Source organism: Platalea leucorodia, assembly GCF_965183815.1.
Source record: "Platalea leucorodia genome assembly, chromosome: 1".
NCBI classification, from domain to species: Eukaryota; Metazoa; Chordata; class Aves; order Pelecaniformes; family Threskiornithidae; genus Platalea; species Platalea leucorodia.
In genome coordinates, this window is record NC_138823.1 from 146,451,489 (window position 1) to 146,470,338 (window position 18,850).

General features: G+C 38.6%; 1 protein-coding gene across 1 annotated transcript in view; it reads left to right on the top strand.

Moving 5' to 3' along the window:
- Window positions 1-1,137: 1,137 nt before the first annotated feature.
- Window positions 1,138-18,850, top strand: part of LOC309598757 (lymphocyte antigen 75-like) — a gene marked incomplete at its 3' end in the record, with an annotated part of 72,105 nt that continues 54,392 nt past the window's right edge. The window contains exons 1-14 of the mRNA XM_082329632.1: window positions 1,138-1,263; window positions 3,159-3,560; window positions 4,457-4,630; window positions 6,190-6,348; window positions 7,262-7,375; window positions 7,856-7,990; window positions 8,838-9,020; window positions 10,660-10,817; window positions 11,492-11,605; window positions 11,952-12,067; window positions 12,373-12,521; window positions 14,860-15,059; window positions 16,365-16,492; window positions 16,997-17,084. Of these exons, the coding sequence (XP_082185758.1) occupies window positions 1,206-1,263; window positions 3,159-3,560; window positions 4,457-4,630; window positions 6,190-6,348; window positions 7,262-7,375; window positions 7,856-7,990; window positions 8,838-9,020; window positions 10,660-10,817; window positions 11,492-11,605; window positions 11,952-12,067; window positions 12,373-12,521; window positions 14,860-15,059; window positions 16,365-16,492; window positions 16,997-17,084 (2,178 nt within the window). The 5' untranslated portion in view covers window positions 1,138-1,205. The remainder of the gene's footprint in view (window positions 1,264-3,158; window positions 3,561-4,456; window positions 4,631-6,189; window positions 6,349-7,261; window positions 7,376-7,855; window positions 7,991-8,837; window positions 9,021-10,659; window positions 10,818-11,491; window positions 11,606-11,951; window positions 12,068-12,372; window positions 12,522-14,859; window positions 15,060-16,364; window positions 16,493-16,996; window positions 17,085-18,850) is intronic.

Below are 18,850 nucleotides of genomic sequence, written 5' to 3' on the forward strand. Positions count from 1 at the left end.
TAACTTCCTAACATCTGTACCTAGCATTTCCTTGTAATTTCTTATTTCACAATTCAGTTTCTCCTTTTTATTTTAACCCTAGAGACTTTCTCAGGGAACTAACTCTCTTTCTCACATTGTCTTTCTGCTGAGCAGTCAAGTAGGAACAAATCCTGCACTTAGGAAATGCAATCGTTTTGACAACAAACAGGAAATGATGCCAAATTTCCTTGCTATCACCTTTTTGCCACAGGTGCTGAACAAATATGTTACTACACTTCCAATAATATTTTCACATCATAAATTGTTTTTTCCATTTAGCAGTTTTTCTAAACAAACCAAAATATTTCCATGGTAAAAATCTACTGCGATAAAGTCAGGCCTTTATGCACTTATAGGGACAGTCTGTAGTGGTCTGGAGAGGAGTACTGTTTCTTTCAGGTTTCGACCTATACATTTGGAAACCAAACTCCTGAGTGCTTGCCTCGTGTTCTGGGTAAGAAGAGATATGTGGCATTTTCTGAAATTGTGGCTGGCTCTTGGTATGACTGACAAGATCGAGCTACTTCACAAGAAAAACGGGGATTGTTTTTAAAATGAGCCGTTTTTCAGGTGGGTTTGGGTGCTGGTCTCCTAGTTGCATTTATGCAGAAATGAAGGTCAGTAAGGCAATGGCAATCTCATCTAGAAGGAAAGAAATTTTTATAATGACCTGCAGAGTGAATTTCACTTAAATCCTCTAAAATTCAATCCCGTTTCATCTCACACATGAAAATATGAGACTGACACATTTTCCTGATGGTATTTTTTCACTGTGTAATTAAGGCCTAAGATTTAAAAGCTGTGGCTGAATTTCTGTCTTTGGTATTTCACTGTTGATTTGACCCCATGAGCTTCCCAGATGTCTCTTCAGGAGAGATAGCAGGAAAATACTGAGCTATAACCTTCTGTGTAACACCTGCTTTCCCAAGGCAGCACAGTTTGCCTTCAGCGAGAAGTCATTAATTTTCAAAGGCAAAATTTGTGCTGTGTGGTCTTGTTTTTTTGAAATGTGGCATGTGACAGAATATTTCCTTATTTAGCACTCAGAGCTTTCTATCCAACCATCCAGCTTTCGAAACGGAGGAGGACCGGTCACTGTCCTCTCTTCAGCAGGACTTTATCGCCAGCAACTCTCATCATCCAGCTTTTGGTGAAGGGAAGAAAAGAAAACAGCATTTACTATTATGTTCTCCAGGTTCTTGCTTGTTCTTTCTCTTATTCACAGTGCTTTACAGCTGGCGGGTAAGTGCCTCCCGCTTGCCTCCTGTAAAGGTGTCTGTGAAAATGCTTCCATGTCCTCTGGCATTTCTGGGTGATCTATGGTTCTGTGGCAGTGCCTGTATGTACATTATTAGTTTGGGACATATACATGGGGAGCCTCTTAATGGCAGGCAACAGGCAAGGGCAGGATCTAACAGAAAAAAGAAATAGATAGAGAAGGAAGCAAAGACTGAATTCTTAACGGCATTATTCATATGTAATGGCACTATACCCCAGAAGATCAGACCTAAGAAAATAATGAAATATGTTTAAATGTCTATTTTTTTTTTTTATTCTTTACTTCTGTGTTCTGATTTTTGAGCTGTTTGTGTCTCAGTAATGGTTAACAAAATCAGGTAGGCAAAACTTCCGGAGTGGTGAAACGTGGAATTATTTGTAGGACATTAAGATCTTCACAGAGGACGGCTGTGCAATCCAGAGAGACTTGGTGCTTATAAAGAGGATTATTTTCATTCACTCTTTTGAACAGACTCACTGAATTCACTGGCATTGATAAAGTGGATGAAGTGAAATTTTTGTGAAATAAAGTCAGGTTAAGTTTAGGAAAGTTATTGTAGAATTGCAGTGACAATATTATTGCCATCCCTTTAGCTGTGCTTCCATTGTAGGTGTTAAATAGATGGCTTCTGGAGACCTGAATGTTTAAGGTTAAATTGTTTTAGCTTTGTAACTCCTTAGTAAAACTGTTACAGATTGCCTCAGAGTATGTGGTGTTTTTTTTTTTTTTTTTTTTTTTTAATTGCCCATGGTATCACTGCAAGCCAGAATAATTCTTTTCAGTGTACTGTATATTATCAACTAAATTGATTTCAACTTTTTGCAGGATTTTTAATGAAATTTCTTTAGCTTTTAAAATACATTTTAATTAAACATGATGCCCAGTGATCAAGAGATGTATCAGGGACCAAAACTGGTTATGAATCCCACAAGCTTTGGAGAGAAATACAACCAGGTGGCTCACCAAATACACCACAAAGCAGCAGAGCAAATTCATAGGCATGATTCATTACTGCTACTGATAAACTCACTGTAGGACTGAAATTAGCTCAGCTGCTTCTACTGTACATTGGAGCCAACACTGTAGACACGATCAGAGAAACTACCTGTAGAGCTAGGGACCCAATTTCTGGTACAGGTGGACCTTCTAACTTCCACCAGCCTTTCCACATTGCCAGGTGGTGGTCAGATGCCACTACTACCCAGTCCTTGCTACTTTCTCAGGCTGCGATTGGTTTTCCAATGTCATTCCTAGTTTTGCATTGCAGTGGCTCGTAGTAGATACTGCAGGTCTTGTAGATCAGCAAGGCCAATGAGCCCAGAGTGCCCGCTGTGAGGCCAAGAGGTGTTCACCCACATTTACACGGTGAAAAGGAAAGGAAACATGGATTTGGGAGTGGGGAGACAAATGGCTCAGGAAAAACAGCTGTGACCCCACTAGGAGACCTGTAAGATCTGGCAGAGTGAGGAAGGCTTATAGAGGTCAGCGGTCTCCAAGGCCATGCATCTTGAGGATAGATGGAAACAGGGTAATGGTAATAGCAGTGTGGTTGAGGGAATTCACGTGACTGATGTAAATCAATCCAACAAGCTGTCCTCAGCTCTGCTGATGCTGCTGACTGCACAAATCCACAGTATGGTGACATATAATCATGAAATACATATCCTATTGTCTACCTTATTGCTTTTTAATCAGTAAAATTGATGTTGCACTGGACTCTGCTCAAAAACATCATGTTTTTATCTGATATGAATGCAATGACTCCTTGTTCATGTGAATGGAGAGCAGAATCACGTTACATATCCACTTTATATATATTCCATATTAACCATTTACTATGTACTGTTTTATTTTACAGACATTGAAACATTTTTAATATATAATAAAGTCAGCAAGCTCTGCCTTCAGGCGTCCATTGCGCAGTCAGTTAGAACTGCCACTTGCCATCAAGACAATGAATCACAAAAATTCAGGTGGGTCACCGATCATCAGCTTATGAGTGTGAGACTGAACGTATGCCTGGGGGTGCCGTCAAAGGAGGATCAGGCTGTGATCGCCCTGTATCCATGTAATCGAACAAGTGAGCTCCAGTGGTGGGAATGCAGAAATGAAAGCCGCCTTGCAATCAAAGGAGAAGATTTGTTTTTCAGTCCTGGCAATGAAGAACATGATAATGTTTTGTTAAAGAAGGGCCTGAGTGCAAAGAATATGTGGAAGATCTATGGGGCCATGGATGTTTTATGTTCCCGGGGATATGAAGGTATAGAAAATTGATTCTTTCATCCTTTGCACTAATTTCTTTGTGAGTATTGGAGTGTTTTGGATCTTTGGCTTTGACTGTTCTGATTCCTTCAGTGACCATCACAGTTTTAGAAAATCAGTGTACTGAGGGAGTTAGCCTTGAATTTAATGTCATATTTATGGCCAAGTATGTATTATACACATATATATATTTATATATAATATAACAGACACACTATTTTAGTATATGTATTAAAGTATATTAGTATTACAAGTATTGTAAGTATTACATACACTCTATATTCTCTAAACATATATTAGTATACACATATATACATACTTACTTACTCTTATACTATATATAAGTATTCTCAAAAAGTCATTATTGCTCACCGTACTGTGTCACTACATTGTTAATAGAGAGCATAAACGCTGATAAGTTTCTTATACAGCAACATGGAAATGAAATTGCATCCTCAAGAAAGAAGCACAATATGGGTGAGCTGAGAAAGGGCTGGAAGCACCAGCGTAGGCGGAGGAACTGTGGCTTTTGTGACTCAGCACAGGAGAATGCTCATGGAATAATTACCGGTGCAATTACCCTTTGTGATTAGCTGAAGTCTGATTGTTCTAAATGGCTTTCCCACATCCAGAATGAATGTTCTAAAAACCACCTCACAGTATATTTGAAGTATTAAACTCTGAGCCTTGCACACTCTTAAGTGTGAGACACTTAAATGGTCACTGGAATATCCAAACAGAGGTGGATTGTCTGTTTTCTAATTTTGTTATGGTTATGGGAGAGGTAACATGAAAAGCACTTTGAGAATTCAGCCATTAGCACAGGCTTCACATTTTTACAGTTTACGTTCATTTATTATTTTCCATACTACTTTTCTCATTTTGTCTTCTCAGAGACCTTTACACTGCTAGGAAATTCTTTTGGGGCACCCTGCATATTCCCTTTCATGTACAATAAGCAATGGTACTCCGAGTGCACTGATGCTGGCCGGTCTGATGGCTGGCTCTGGTGTGCAACCACTGCAGACTATGACACAGACCAGCGATATGGATTTTGCCCATCAAAAGGTAAGTTACCTGTACCCACGCAGTTCCCCTCAATGCAGTATTGGCAAACCAGCACTAGCAGAATATGAATGTCTTTATAATAATGCATAGTTTACAAGAATGTATTTTAGTGTATGATGCATTGTCACATCCCGCAGCTCTCTATGCAAGGAAATAACATGTTCCGTAAAGACGTGGAGAAAAGTGTGATTGAAGAGTAAAACAGCATGCGCTTCCCACTAATTGTGGGGGTGTTGTTGAGCAGCACAGTAATTTTGAGCTCCTCGCTGTTTCCCAGCCAGGATGTGTGCTGTCACTGTTGTACAACCCTTCTCTGAGGACCCTCGCTGCAATGGATGTGGGCACAAAAATGAGTGCTGTAGGAAGATTAATGATGAAGTTAACATTTCAGTCTGCAAGATTCTCATGTGAAAAATTTTTTACTTAAGTGGAATGGGTCCTTTTATCCATGCTATTTATTAAGCCCTATCCATACTGCCTGGGAAGGAGTCTTTCCACCTCTTCAGACAACTGCCTCCCATCCCTGGCATTTCTCTACAACTTCAATCGCTTTCTGAAAACTGTCTTCCATTTCTGTGGTCACTTCCCCCCCATCTCCCTTTATGGCCTTGCTCTTGACAGGGGAGCTCTTCATTCAAGGCTTTGAAGACTCCTCCTGACACTTCTCAGCTTTCCCCTATATTCCTCACACTTCTCAGGTTTCCCCTATATTCCTCCCCATTGCTTCTGTTCAACATTATGTCTTTTATTATTAAAACACCCCTTTATGCCAGTTGATTCAAAACATGCTTTTGGTGTGGTTCAAATCCATAGTCAAATATGCTTTCCAGGTCCCTACAAAGATACCTAGGACACTGAGCAAGGCATGTGAGATAGGGTCAATGAATAATTTTCAAAGCTTTTGAAAGCCAGTCCCAGCTCTCAGTTATTTTTTTAATTCAACTTCATACTGACTTTTGGGAATAATCAAATATCTGATTCAATTTTGTATTGTGCTTGATTGACCATGTATAGATCGTCAACAGACCAAAGATGCAAAGGTAATCAGAAGAGAGGCACAATGCAGCTCAGCACCATTGCAGTGCCCTGGCTCTGAAGCTGTGTGACAGGCACATCCAGAAGCTCTTTGCAAGAGGGGGATTTATCTAAGAACTGTTTTGATTCTAAATTCAGGTCTAGAGCTGGTTCTCACAGCTGTCAGTGGGAACTGCTGTCCGGAAAGAGAAGGAAGAGAAGTTGCATATCTTTTTATAGCTTTCACCTAGGATTTCTGCCACAGCACTTCATGCAATATATTTTTTGATGCAATCACTTCCCTTGTAGTAATTCCTGAATTGTATATCTTCATGGAACAGGAGGCAATATTTGCCAGCTCTACCTGTCAGTTTACAGGCCTTAACTTCGTTCTTCCCCATCCTGCTCGTAACATTTTCAGCGCTCTTGAAAGAACAGCACAGGTGACATTTAATGAGAATGCCATGCATAACAAGAACCTGCAGCACATTTTTCTGTGGGTGAGTTACTATCAATCACCCCCAAAATCATTATTTTCTCCACAGATGAAGACACCACCTGGACTACAGATCTGTTAACAAATGCCCACTACCAAATAAACTCTGAATCGGCTCTCACGTGGCACCAGGCCAGGAAGAGCTGTCAGCAGCAAAATGCAGAATTATTGAGTATCACAGACATTCATGAGCAAACATACCTTGAAGGTAAGCAAGTAAAGCAAACCTGACTTACATTCAAGATTTGTTCAGTCCATCATCACAGCTAAGGACTATTTAGTATTGTTTTGGCTAATGTCTATGGACCTAAATGTGCATGAGTAAGTAAACAAAATCTTTTAGAATTTGCAAGTTCATACCAAAATCACTACCAAGTTTAAACAGAATTCAAAGTATCACAGCATCCTGCAAGTGTAACAGTTTGATTTTCTATCTAAAAATGTTATCTTATATTAAAACTTACTTTTTTTTTTTTTTTTTTAAGAGGAAAAAAATTCTGGAAAGTAAATGAAAGTTTCATTTTTGGTTAAAAGAAACCTTTAAAACAAATTAAAAATAAGAGAAAAGAGGTACCTTTGTGACAAAAGAAAGGTGTTCTTTGTGAAATGCAGTTTGACATCTGTTTTTTTTTTTTTTCATTCATTTGACAAACTGAAAAATTGTTATTCATAGATCCCAAATCATGGGTCTACCTACCCATGTATTGCTGGAGGAATGGTATGGAAGAAACTCTCTGTTGCTATCTTTAATGACAAATTTAACTTTTAAGAGCTTTATTATTATTGTTTATACTTAAACTGTACCAATTTTTCTACTTAAAGAAATCCAATGTTGTACAGAATTTAGCCTATTTTACAGAAACACTTTCATTTTGGATATACTCTGTGGCATCTCATCTGTGCTCATTTTGCATTAGGCGATAGAATAAGAGAGGGGTGGTTTTGTTTGCTTTTTACAGTAATCAAAGCTTTGGCATATTTCAATTTATCAGGTATCTCAGTATCTAAAGATATTTTTAATTAGATATTTAAGAATTGTAAGTGCTCCTAGAGACATTATTAGTGACTATTGCTAATAAAAAGTGATTTATAAAATCATTTATCTTCTTTTGGTTACTTAGAGTTAACAGAAGATACAGATTCTCCACTATGGATTGGACTCAACAGACTGGACTTGAGGAGTGGATGGGAGTGGATTGGAGGCAGCCCTTTCCAGTACTTAAACTGGGCTCCAGGTAACTGTGTCTTTGTTTGATTCTGTATTTCTGAAGAAAAAATATACATACCTCAAACACTGCTTTAAATTCTATTATCAGCTAGATATGCCACAAGATATGTATTTTAGCTTCTCTTGCTTTAGCTTTAGAAAAAGCTTTTTTCTGTAGCAATATAAGCCTGAAACTTCTATGTATTGCAAAAATATTTTAGCTCTGAAAGCAATACTGTCTTTCCCAAAAATATATAGTCATCCATTTATTGTCTCTAGCAACAAAACTACGAGGGGGTTACATGTTCATATCCACTTAAATGATACTACATTTCATACAGACATTCCCACTACCAGAGACCTACCTCAGTTCTTGCCAAAGCTGGGCAAGATGTGATCTTTGGGGCTCTCACTTCAGCCAGGAGTGATTTCTCCTGTGCATTTTAGAGCTTAGAGCTCTATTTGCCTCGCAGAAGAGTTCACTTTTTTTTCTGTACCTTTCCCAAAGGAAGCCCCTCTCCAGAATCTGGAAAACTCTGTGCAGTTTTGAATCCTGAAACAAAAGCTAAGTGGCGAAATTGGGAATGTGATCAGAAACTTGGTTACATTTGTAAGAAAAGAAACTTTACCTTGGTTCCCTCAGGTATGTTGATATATGTTGATAATTAAAAGTAGAAGCTGTTATCTGAATTGCTCGGCATTCACATTGACAAAGATGAGCAGGAGAATGTTATTAGAAATAGAAACTATTTCTTGTTTATCTGGTTTGCTTTTTACAACCATCGCACCCTTTCTAGGCTGATCTCCAGTCCCACAACACACAGAATGAAGCAGGTAAAAGCAAAGAACGTCCAACTTGTCCCATCTGTCCGTGTTTTGGTAGTTGGGTCTCCCCTTTGAATACACACACTACTGAGCATGAAAAGGGAGAACAAACCAAAAATAATTTTTCAGAAGAGGGACATTAGTAAAAATAAACAAAAGGAAGAAAGATTGACACGTTGCAAAGATAAAAGATATTTTAAGTGTATAAAGATTTCCCTGTTGGTGTTTCCCTATGTATACGTCTAGTTGTAAATCTGTCTAGATGACATTTACTCCATCAATACACTTAATCTTTTAAAAATGCATAAGCATTCTATGTTAGGTGCAGATAATTTCTGATTTCTCTTATCTGACAAATAAGTACAAAGTAATACAGAAGCTGTTAAAATTACTACAGTAGTGTATTTGTTACAGACATTTGATTACATAAGAACCTTAGAATTTGTATTAAATAATATTTATATTAAAAAGTTTTCGTTTTCCAAGCCCAAAATGCCAGATTTAGAATCATATTTTTGTTTACTGTTTTGTGTCCATCATTTCCTTATAATGAGAATTTCCAAAGAAAATTCTTAGTTTAGAACTTTTGCACAGAATAAGTGAAAATATTTTCAGTGTCATGTCCCTTGCATGAACTCCTCTAGAACACTGGTATTTGTTCCTAGGTGACATTGGGCCTGTTACTTGCCCAGATGGGTGGGTACCATATATAGATCACTGTTACAAGATCTTCAGGGAGACCAAAGGATGGGAAGAAGCTTTGACCTCTTGTCAGAAGGAAGGGAGTCACCTGGCCAGCATCCAAAGCCTTGAGGAGCACAGCTTTATGGTGTCTCAGCTTGGGTACAGTGAGTGTTGCCAGTGGGGGCTTTTGCCTTTGCATGTAAGAAGCACCAGCTAGCTGAATTGAGATGTAGCAATTGTATTAACATGAAACACTGCAGTCAAAGACATGCAAGGAGACAGAAGTCCAGTGGCGTTAGGCTGGTGCAGTGCTTCCCTTTCTGTTTCAAAATGGATGCCACCTTCCGTGCTGCAACTTGCAGACTTACTCAACTGTCTTGACTTGTGCTTTGCTTTGCATGAGGATAGAAGGACATCAGTCTTCCCAGTGAGAAGCTTTCTTAGTGAAAGGATTATGAAATATAATTTCCACTTTGAAAGAGTGCTTTTTATGGAAAACCAAGATATTTATACTCCTTTCTGTGCATTTGGGGAACGTACACTGTGGCTCTAACTCATTCTGTGTGTCTTGTGGTCAACCAGCACCCAGATTAGCAAGTTCAGAGGTCTCTGCAGAAGTGATGGAAGAAACCTACTAAAGAAAAGTTTAGTTCTCTACACTGCCAGATGGAAAAGATCAGCAAAGCTAGCCAAGGTGGTTTCCAGGCAGCAAGCTGTGGAATTGCCTGGGCTGCCAAAAGAACCATACTCAGGTCACTGGATCTAACATGTCAGCGTGGTCTTGCCATGGCCTTTTTAATATCCTTGGCAGAAATGTGAGGAGTCTGTAGACATGTTGCTACTTTTTGCCCCTGTTAACTATTTGCATTTCTTTTTTTTTCATGCTTAGAGGTAGCGAAAGCCTTAATTAACTATTGAAAAAGTGAAAGATATTCAGGACAGAAAAAATTCTTTCTTCAGAAAGAGTAATTTGTCTGCTTAGTGTCCAACCATACAAGGAGATATTTGGGGTTTTTTTTATAATTTTTCATTCTGGGATCATACCCTAGTTTAGTGACTCCTGAAGAAATTGTGAATATCCTTCCATATCTTTCTTTCTTTCTCATTTTTGTGAATGCTGCCTAAATTTACCTTTAATTTTCCTTGCTTTTCTTTCATTAATAATGCCTAAACCACAGGATCATACACTGGTTTAGGCTAGACAGAACCCTGGAGGTCATTTGGTCCAGTCTCGGCTTGGAGCAGGGCCAACCTCAAAATTAGATCCGGTTGCTGACAGCCTTCCCCTGCTGAGTTTTGGATGTTGTCAAAACTGATTTTACTTATTGCCTAAACAATTGATCTAGGGCTGGGGGACTGGGCTTAGGGGTCTTCACTGCTTTTTTCATTGTGTTGAAAGAAGCTTAAAACATTCACTCTTCAAGTTACATAAAAACAGTATTTTAAAATCTGACCAGTGCAACAGAACCTAAAAAGTAACTACTCACACAGTTCTATCATACCACCATAATGTATTAGGATTAGGCTGGGAATCTACTCCTCTCCCACTGTTATGAGGAAGAGAAGCAAAATTTTTTGATCCATTGCAGGGATTTCACTACAACCTAATTTTCCAAAGCATACTGTCTTTATTCTAATATCTATGTGAAAATATTAATTTATAAAATGATCATGCAACACACTAAATAATGTTATGTTTCATAAATTTATGACAGGGATTATATGTTCTAGAGCTTGAGGGTGCTGTGAAAAGAATGCAGTGGCATGAGAGGTCTTTTCTAGTTCTGTGTTTCCATGCTTTAGAGCCGACAGACAAGCTATGGATTGGGCTGAATGATCATAAGGTTCAAATGTATTTTGAATGGAGTGATGGTACGCCAGTTACATACACAAAATGGCACCTGGGAGAGCCATCCACCACAAACAACAGGCCAGAAGATTGTGTACTGATCAAGGGCCAGGTAACATTATACAATATATATTCTACTTTAATATTGAAACTAACTTCTTAATAAAGTGCCCTGCTATTTCAGCAACTGGCTAGGGCCAGAAAAAGGCATGTGGGGACAAAGAATGAGATTAAATATGACCTTTCATTAAAAGAAAAAAAAAAAAAGAAAAAATAAAATGAAAGTATTACTGCATCACTGATGAAATTTTCTCTTTAAGTTAATCTGAAAGTCACCAATGAAATTATTAGGGTTATAAAACAGGTTTCTAAAAGTAGTTTGAGTACATTCTCCTGCTCCTCTTCTTCTGGTGGTAATGGTGGCATGTGGGGATCCCTGCTGCCTCCTTTGTGCCTGCTCATTTGCCCATCCCTGCGTGGCACAACTGCCTGTGCAGGGCCCTGCAGAACAGGTCGGGGACCAGCTCCCTGCACCCTCATCCCTTCTTATCACTACCAGCTATAACTGTACTACTATAGCCCAGTCTACTATTTCCCTGAATGTGAGCAGATTTATTTTTGTTATCAACTAGAGGGATTGGGTAAGGAAAAAAAAAAAAATATTGCTGTTTCAAAATGAAAGGAGAAAGAAAATGAATAGTCTTCATTATAAAGAAAGAAATTATTAATTTTCTTTAGATTATTCATCTTCATCTCATTGTTATTTCATTCTTTTTCCCGCCACAGGATGGCTATTGGGCAGATGATGTCTGTGAGAAGAAAGCTGGCTACATTTGTAAAAGAAAACCTATATTACAAATAGCTGGAGAAAAGGAAATTACTGATGCAGGTTGCAAAAAAGTAAGTATATAAGAACGGAACATCAATTTCCCAGATCAAATAAGTACCTTGTCTGACAATCATCTAGAATTATTTATTTATATTACTTTTTTTGGTTTTATTATTTGGTTTTTCTGGTTTTATTTATTTATTTATTATGAAGTTTCTCTCTCTCTCAGCTACTTTAAACTTTAGAAAGCCATTTACAGAAATCACTTGGAAGGAATCTGTAATTTCACTGCAAAAGGTTTCTAATTCATAATATTAATGATTATTGTGCTTCATTCATTGTGAAATGGCATAGCTCACACTACGTGATATCACAACTATTTAAAAGTTACATGGAAATCTTAAAATCATGTTACAGGGCTGGAGAAGATATGGGACTTACTGCTACTTTATTGGACATGTTCCAGCAACATTTTCAGAAGCAAACACCACCTGTGAAAGAGAAAAAGGTTACTTAGCCACAGTTGAAAGTAGGTATGATAATGACTTTTCCTTGGCTTTTAAATAGGTAAAGGTTGTATGTTTTGAAATATTCCTGGAATTACAATTCTAACACAACATCAAACAACAAATTATCTAAGTTACAGATGAGGTCTCTGGTTAAAAAGCAAGATTAGGTCTTGCTTTTGTTTGTTGATTTATAGAGAGTCAAAATTGTATCGTAAGGTCCTCTCCCCCAGTCTGAAGCAAGGAGAAAGGATTCATCTCAGATTAGACAAATAACAGGATTTGGATAAATGACTTTGTTTTCACTTGCATCTTTATGACCCCTTTTACAGGTATGAACAAGCCTATCTGACTAGCCTTGTCGGGCTGAGGCCTGAGAAATATTTCTGGCTTGGTCTCTCTGACACGGAGGACCAAGGCACTTTCAGGTGGACCAACGGTGAAGCTGTCTCCTTCACGCACTGGGATGCAGCAATGCCTGGTAGGTGCTGTGACAGTGGGTGGTAGGCGCTCTCTGAGGTCCTGGTCCCTATCTGGGTTTGCATTGGCAGCGTCCTCTGAATTTTATGCTTTATGCTTTCAGTATATTTTACAAGAACTGGCAGTTCTCAAACCCCATCTTTTAATTTCAAAGGGAACAATTTGAACTGTAGGTTTATATTAGCACATGTGATATATTTACCCATAAGATTAACCTTTCGGCTCATCTTCACAAAGAGATAAACAGGAGTTACAGGCAGTTCCTGACACTATTCCACGCTCATCCCTCTAGCGGTAAAGTTAGCCTGGGAGAAGAGTCTGAAGCAGAGCAGCTGTAATAAGGATTTTTAGTTAGAATTACAAAATCACAGTATCAAAAATTATCATATCATGGTTTTTTTTTACTTGTGATGCTAAGAAAACTGCATTCATGGGATCATACTCTGCAGAAGCACAGAAAACAAGATTTCAAAATGCCATGAGGGAATCTGCTTTCTCCAAGATATACTACATCCCTCCCAGTGATCATTTGTCTGAAAGCTTTCTCAAAAACCTTCAGTGAGGTTATAAAATGTAAAATAAAATAAAAAAAATAATAAAAAATTGCAAAAGACATAGAGTAATAAAACTTCTGTAGATGCCATGAGAAGAAAGCTTGCCGGGGAGTCTATGGTGCCAGCAGATTCAGAGTATAAAGGGAGCACTCAGAGATCAGTCTGGAACAGTGAAGAAAAATTAGTTTCCTTGCATCTGTGTTCACTGAGGAAGAAAACTGGCTTTCCGTGCTGGAAAGTTTCTTTGTGAGGGTATGATCAGAGAGTCTATTTCAAGCTGAAATACCCGGAGAATAGATTATGGAACAAATAGATGACCTGAAGAATAGCAAGTCAGGACTAAGCACAGCTCCAAAAGCATCCAAGAGCCATAAAGGTTATATTAAGTGAACTGTGCACTTTAATGTGTAACTACCTGCTAAAACTGCCTTGAGAGCTAAGGGGTGAAAAAAGGCAAATTTGGTGCCAACATTTAAAATGGTTCCACAGAGATGTGGGGAAATACTGAGTCACTGGTAAATTAGCTGAATCTGTAATAAAGAATAGAATAAAGAAGATATAGTGGGATAGATACGTAAAATTGCTTGTGTAAAGGGAGGTCATGCTCACAGATCTCCTGGAGCTCCTCACAGGAGTCAAAAGCATATGAATAAGGGAAATCTAGTTAGTGTGGTCTATCTCAATTACCAAAAGCCTTTCAGCTAATCTGACCTGACACAGGAAAGCTCTTACATGAATAAAAAATTCGATCAAAAGGCAGGGAATGGAAGGTGGGATTTTTTTTATGGAGGCTATTTTTTACTAAGGAAGAATGTTCACCAACAGAGTCCTATAGTGATCTGTGCCAAAGCCCATGCTGTTCAACATATTTACAGACAATCTGGAAAAGGTGAAATAGTGAGGTGACAAGATTTGCTGCTAATACTAAATTATCTCCGATAGTGAAGATGTGCCTGTGAGAAAACGTGGGATGATATCAGGAGAATAAGTGACTGAGCATGATCAGTAAAACCACAGGTGAACTTTGATGCAGTTAAAGTGATGCTCATAGGAACAAACATATGTCTTGAATTGACATAAAATGGTGGACTTAGAGCTAACCATTTCATTTCAGGAATCAATTCTTGGCACCATGGTAGACAGCTCCATTAAAACATCAGGTCTGTGCTCAACAGGAATCAAAAAGCAACTAAAATGTTAAGAATACTTAGGAAATGAAGAAAGAACACAAATAAGCCATTGCATAAGGCCATTGTGTGTATTCGACTGCATCTTGTGTGATGTATGCATCTCTGGTTCCATTTGAGAGAATATATAAAAATTACAGCAAATGTCATGGGATAAGCTTCATCATGTCTCTGTCGAGATTTGCATGCTTGCCTTATGTATGCACCGAGGGTTTTGTTTCCATCTATATGAAAATCACTAGTGACCAAGGTTATGCTACCTGATATAAAACAGTCTTAAAGTAAGTAGGAGTGAGGTCCTCACTTGAAAACACAGGTTTTCACTGAAAAAAAAACCAAAACAACCAACTGTCTACCCATAGAACTAATTATGCAGGACATTCAAAATAAAAAAAAAGCAGGATCCCGAACAGATCATGACCTCCTCAAACAAAAAATACTACTCTCTGCCTGTGTAAAAAACATCTAAAATATAACTCTGCTATTCAAGTGTTATTGTATAGCAAGAAGTGAATGGCTGCTGCTCAAAGATTTTAAGTAAGAATTAAACAATTTAGACTCTGTAAAGTATCCAACGTGTTTTTTGTTTCTCATAAAGGAAGTAATCCAGGATGTGTAGCCATAAGAACTGGGACTGCAGCTGGATTATGGGATGTTCTTGACTGTGAGACAAAGCAAAAATATATCTGTAAGCAGTGGGCAGAGAGTGCAACAGCTCCACCGATTCCAACTACTGCTCCGGTCCCCACATGCCCTGAAGGTTGGGTATCAAACCACCATAGTAGTTCCTGTTTTAAAGTAAGTCCCTAAATAGTTAAAAGAAGAAGAAAGGCTTTGAACTGCTTGTTTTTTTTTTTTTTTTTTGGGGGGGGGGGGGGGGGGAGGGAAGCAAAAAAAAGGAAGTGACATTCATTTTGCAATATCTGAGATTGGAATATTAAAAAAAACCAAACCAAAAAAACATCTCATTGGAGCAGAAAATGGAAGAAGAGGAACATAAATATCAAGTCCTTAGAAAGACATAAAGAAAAGAGAAAAAAGAAGAAACAAGAAACAACTTAATATTTGCAAAATTATTCGGAGAACAATGTCAAAATGCTGTATTAAAGAGCAGAAGCAGCAAAGCTTGGCTGCTAGCACGGCTCTTTATATCAGTTGTGGACACTAGGTTGTGCAAAGATCCCATATTTATCTGAGGTGTGTGAGAGTTCAGGGAACAAAGTAGAGAAACAGTGAAATGTATCTACAAGCAGCACAATGCCTAAGGCTGGATCTTGCTAAGACAAGCACATTACCCCCCAAAATAAAGCATAAGAAGTCACATGAAAGGTTAATTAAACCAGTGTTTATGAAGGACATTTATTAGAGAGTTTCTGAGGCAAAGCTACTGATAACTCATATTTGAAGTACATTCAGTTATGCCTGAGCAGGCATAAAAAAGGACTTTGAACAAGAAATGAGGGTAACGTGCAAACATTGATTTGGGATCGTGCAGAATAGAAATGTGCTAAGTAAGTGTGAGGTGTTAATATTTCTTATCACTTTATTGAATTAATGAGTCCTTTTCTTTTTATTATGTTTTTTTCTTCCCCCCCCCCATTTCTTTCAAACTCTGCTGGAATGCTATTTACTTGGGCCCATTTACCCTCAAATCACCATTTTTAGCTTTGGTCAAACTTGCACTTATTCTCTGTTAAACTACCAAAATGTTAGACATCATATTGCAAATGTAAAGTGAGAGTTGTAAACCACCATGAGGTCATTCTTTTGCCTGTATTTTCAGAGACCTCCCAGGCCACCTTGCCTCTCCACCACAACCACTCTCCTTTCCCTTCATCTGGAAGGTGGCCTGGGCCCTCCTCTAGGTAAAACAAGTTAAAGGGAATTGTATTCCCTTCTAGAAGTTCCTTCCCTTTTTTGTCACAACTACGCTAACTAGCTAGACAACTCTAGTGGAAAAATTTTATGAACAGAGTAATTAATGCTATTTCTCTTATGGACTTTTACTTGGCCTGTATGAAACATCATTTATGGGTGAACAAGACTATGATCCTTTATTTTATTATAACATATATAATATGTTTTAAAGTAATTTCTCCGTAGTGTTTTTACAGATCAAATATTAAAAAGAAATCATGGCTTGAAGCTCGAGATTTTTGTAGACAAATAGGAGGGGATCTGGTCACCATTAACAGTAAAGAGGAGATACCGTTACTAAAAAGAGCAATGTCGTGAGTATCTGCTGTATGTTAATCTTACCAGATTTAAGAGATGTTTCATATGAACTATTACGAATGCTCTTAATTAAATACAAAACAAAACAGTATCATGATTACTAGGTATAATTTAGAAATACGTGAAGTTATGGGGGGTGGTATTTTCAGTAGGGTAGAAGACATGGCCAATATATTTACTTTTGACTCACCTTGAAGTAGTCAATGCTGAGATAATTTTCTGAATCTGTGAAGGCCTTTCCTAAGAAAACAGAACACAGAGGAAACACAGGATCAATACTACTAATAAGTCTGATAAATAAGCCATTGCCACTGAACCATAGAAATATTAGATATTTCTATGAAGACTTTATGCATCTGTATGCCCTTCAACAAAGGTAATATGGTAATTATTACAACCTCACTGCACTTTACAATGTGTTCTAGAAAGTTTAATGAGGTGTTTCAGGATGTTTTTTGTCTTGATGTTCACACACTGCTCTGCCTTGTAATTTCTGTTAGTGGCTCTCGCTGTATCTTTCAAAGAGTTTGGCTCGGTATATTTTCCTTGAATCCAGATGAAGGATTTGCCTGGAGTGATGGCTCTCCAGTGAGTATTTTAATTTTTCATCAAATCTGTTTGCTTAAGGTGTTTTAGGGTTTGTACACATACTTTCTGGGTTTTTACTGTTATCCTTATCAAAGAAAACACTAATCCTGCAAACATTTACATGGTTATTAACCTTTATTATCAGGAGTAAAATCATGGCACCACATTTGAATACATGGAAATCATCTGTATCTCATCAGGATCTGTAGCTTTCTGCACAGCATTCCAACATATTTTCTTTTCCAAGAATATAATATGAACACATAACATCAGAACATAAAAATTCATCATACCAGATCTTGTATCCTGTCTCTGGCAGCGGCCAGAAACATTTTAAGGGCTAATCAAACAGCAAGCATATTTCCCGTTATATTCCTGCATCTCCCAGTAAGTGGTGGCTCAGGGTCTTTCAGAACTGGAGCTCAGATCAGTAACCTTAATTTATTTGTTTCCATGAATTTATCCAGTCACCTCTTGAGTCCACGTAGATATCCACAGATGTGTGAAATGTTCCTGCAGGCTTCCACTGAACCAGGGAGGTGATAGTGCCCCTGTACTCAGCACTGGTGAGGCCGCACCTCGAGTACTGTGTTCAGTTTTGGGCCCCTCACTACAAGAAGGACATCGAGGTGCTGGAGTGTGTCCAAAGAAGGGCAATGAAGCTGGTGAAGGGTCTAGAGAACAAGTCTTGCGAGGAGCAGCTGAGGGAGCTGGGGTTGTTTAGTCTGGAGAAGAGGAGGCTGAGGGGAGACCTTATTGCTCTCTACAACTACCTGAAAGGAGGTTGGAGCGAGGTGGGGGGTTGGTCTCTTCTCCCAAGTAACAAGCAATAGGACGAGAGGAAATGGCCTCAAATTGTGCCAGGGGAGGTTTAGGTTGGACATTAGGAAAAACTTCTTCACCGAAAGGGTAGTCGGGCTCTGGAACCGGCTGCCCAGGGAGGAGGTTGAGTCCCCATCCCTGGAGGTATTTAAAAGACACGTAGATGTGGTGCTTAGGGACATGGTTTAGTGGTGGACTTGGCAGTGCTAGGTTAACAGTTGGACTCGATGATCTTAAGGGTCTTTTCCAACCTTAACGATTCTATGATTCTATGATTCACTGCTTATTACCCTCCCTTTCCTCCTGCTCTCTGTTCCCTATTTTTTAAGCCAAGCAAGGACCTTTCCTCTTATCCTGTTACACATTAGTTTCCATAAAAGTTTTGGGAAGTGATCTTATCAAGAACTTTTTGAAAATCCCAAGTAGGTTATATCAAGTGGTTCTCCCTTCCTATTTGGATGTTAGTTTCTTCAGAGGTAACTCCACTAGGTTTGTAGGACCTGACTTCCCTCCCAAAAGCCACATTCCCATCCTCATTAACCACAGGGAAGGGAAGATGTGAATGCTGAATTGATGCATGATATGGTCACTGCCACCAGACAGCTGTTGGACAATGTAATTTTGAACTAAGTCACAGCTGATGAAGTGAAAACTACCTTGTCTGCACGTGATTAGCATGAGTGGAATGGGAGTGAAGTTCATAGATAGGTGAAGTTCATTAGAAACAGTCCATTTGCCTGTTTCTATTCTGGCTGTGTCTAGGGCTTGAGGCGCAAACAAGAGGAAAAGCCCTCCATGGCAAGAGAGCCTGATCTCCTGATCACTGATATCATTGCCCCACTGTAAAAATTCTTATACCTGTTGCTTTCCCTATGTTTGCACCTCTCTTTAGTGAGAGCCAGAATCTTTGAGACAAAACCAGTTTCTGTTGGCCAATGGAGAGT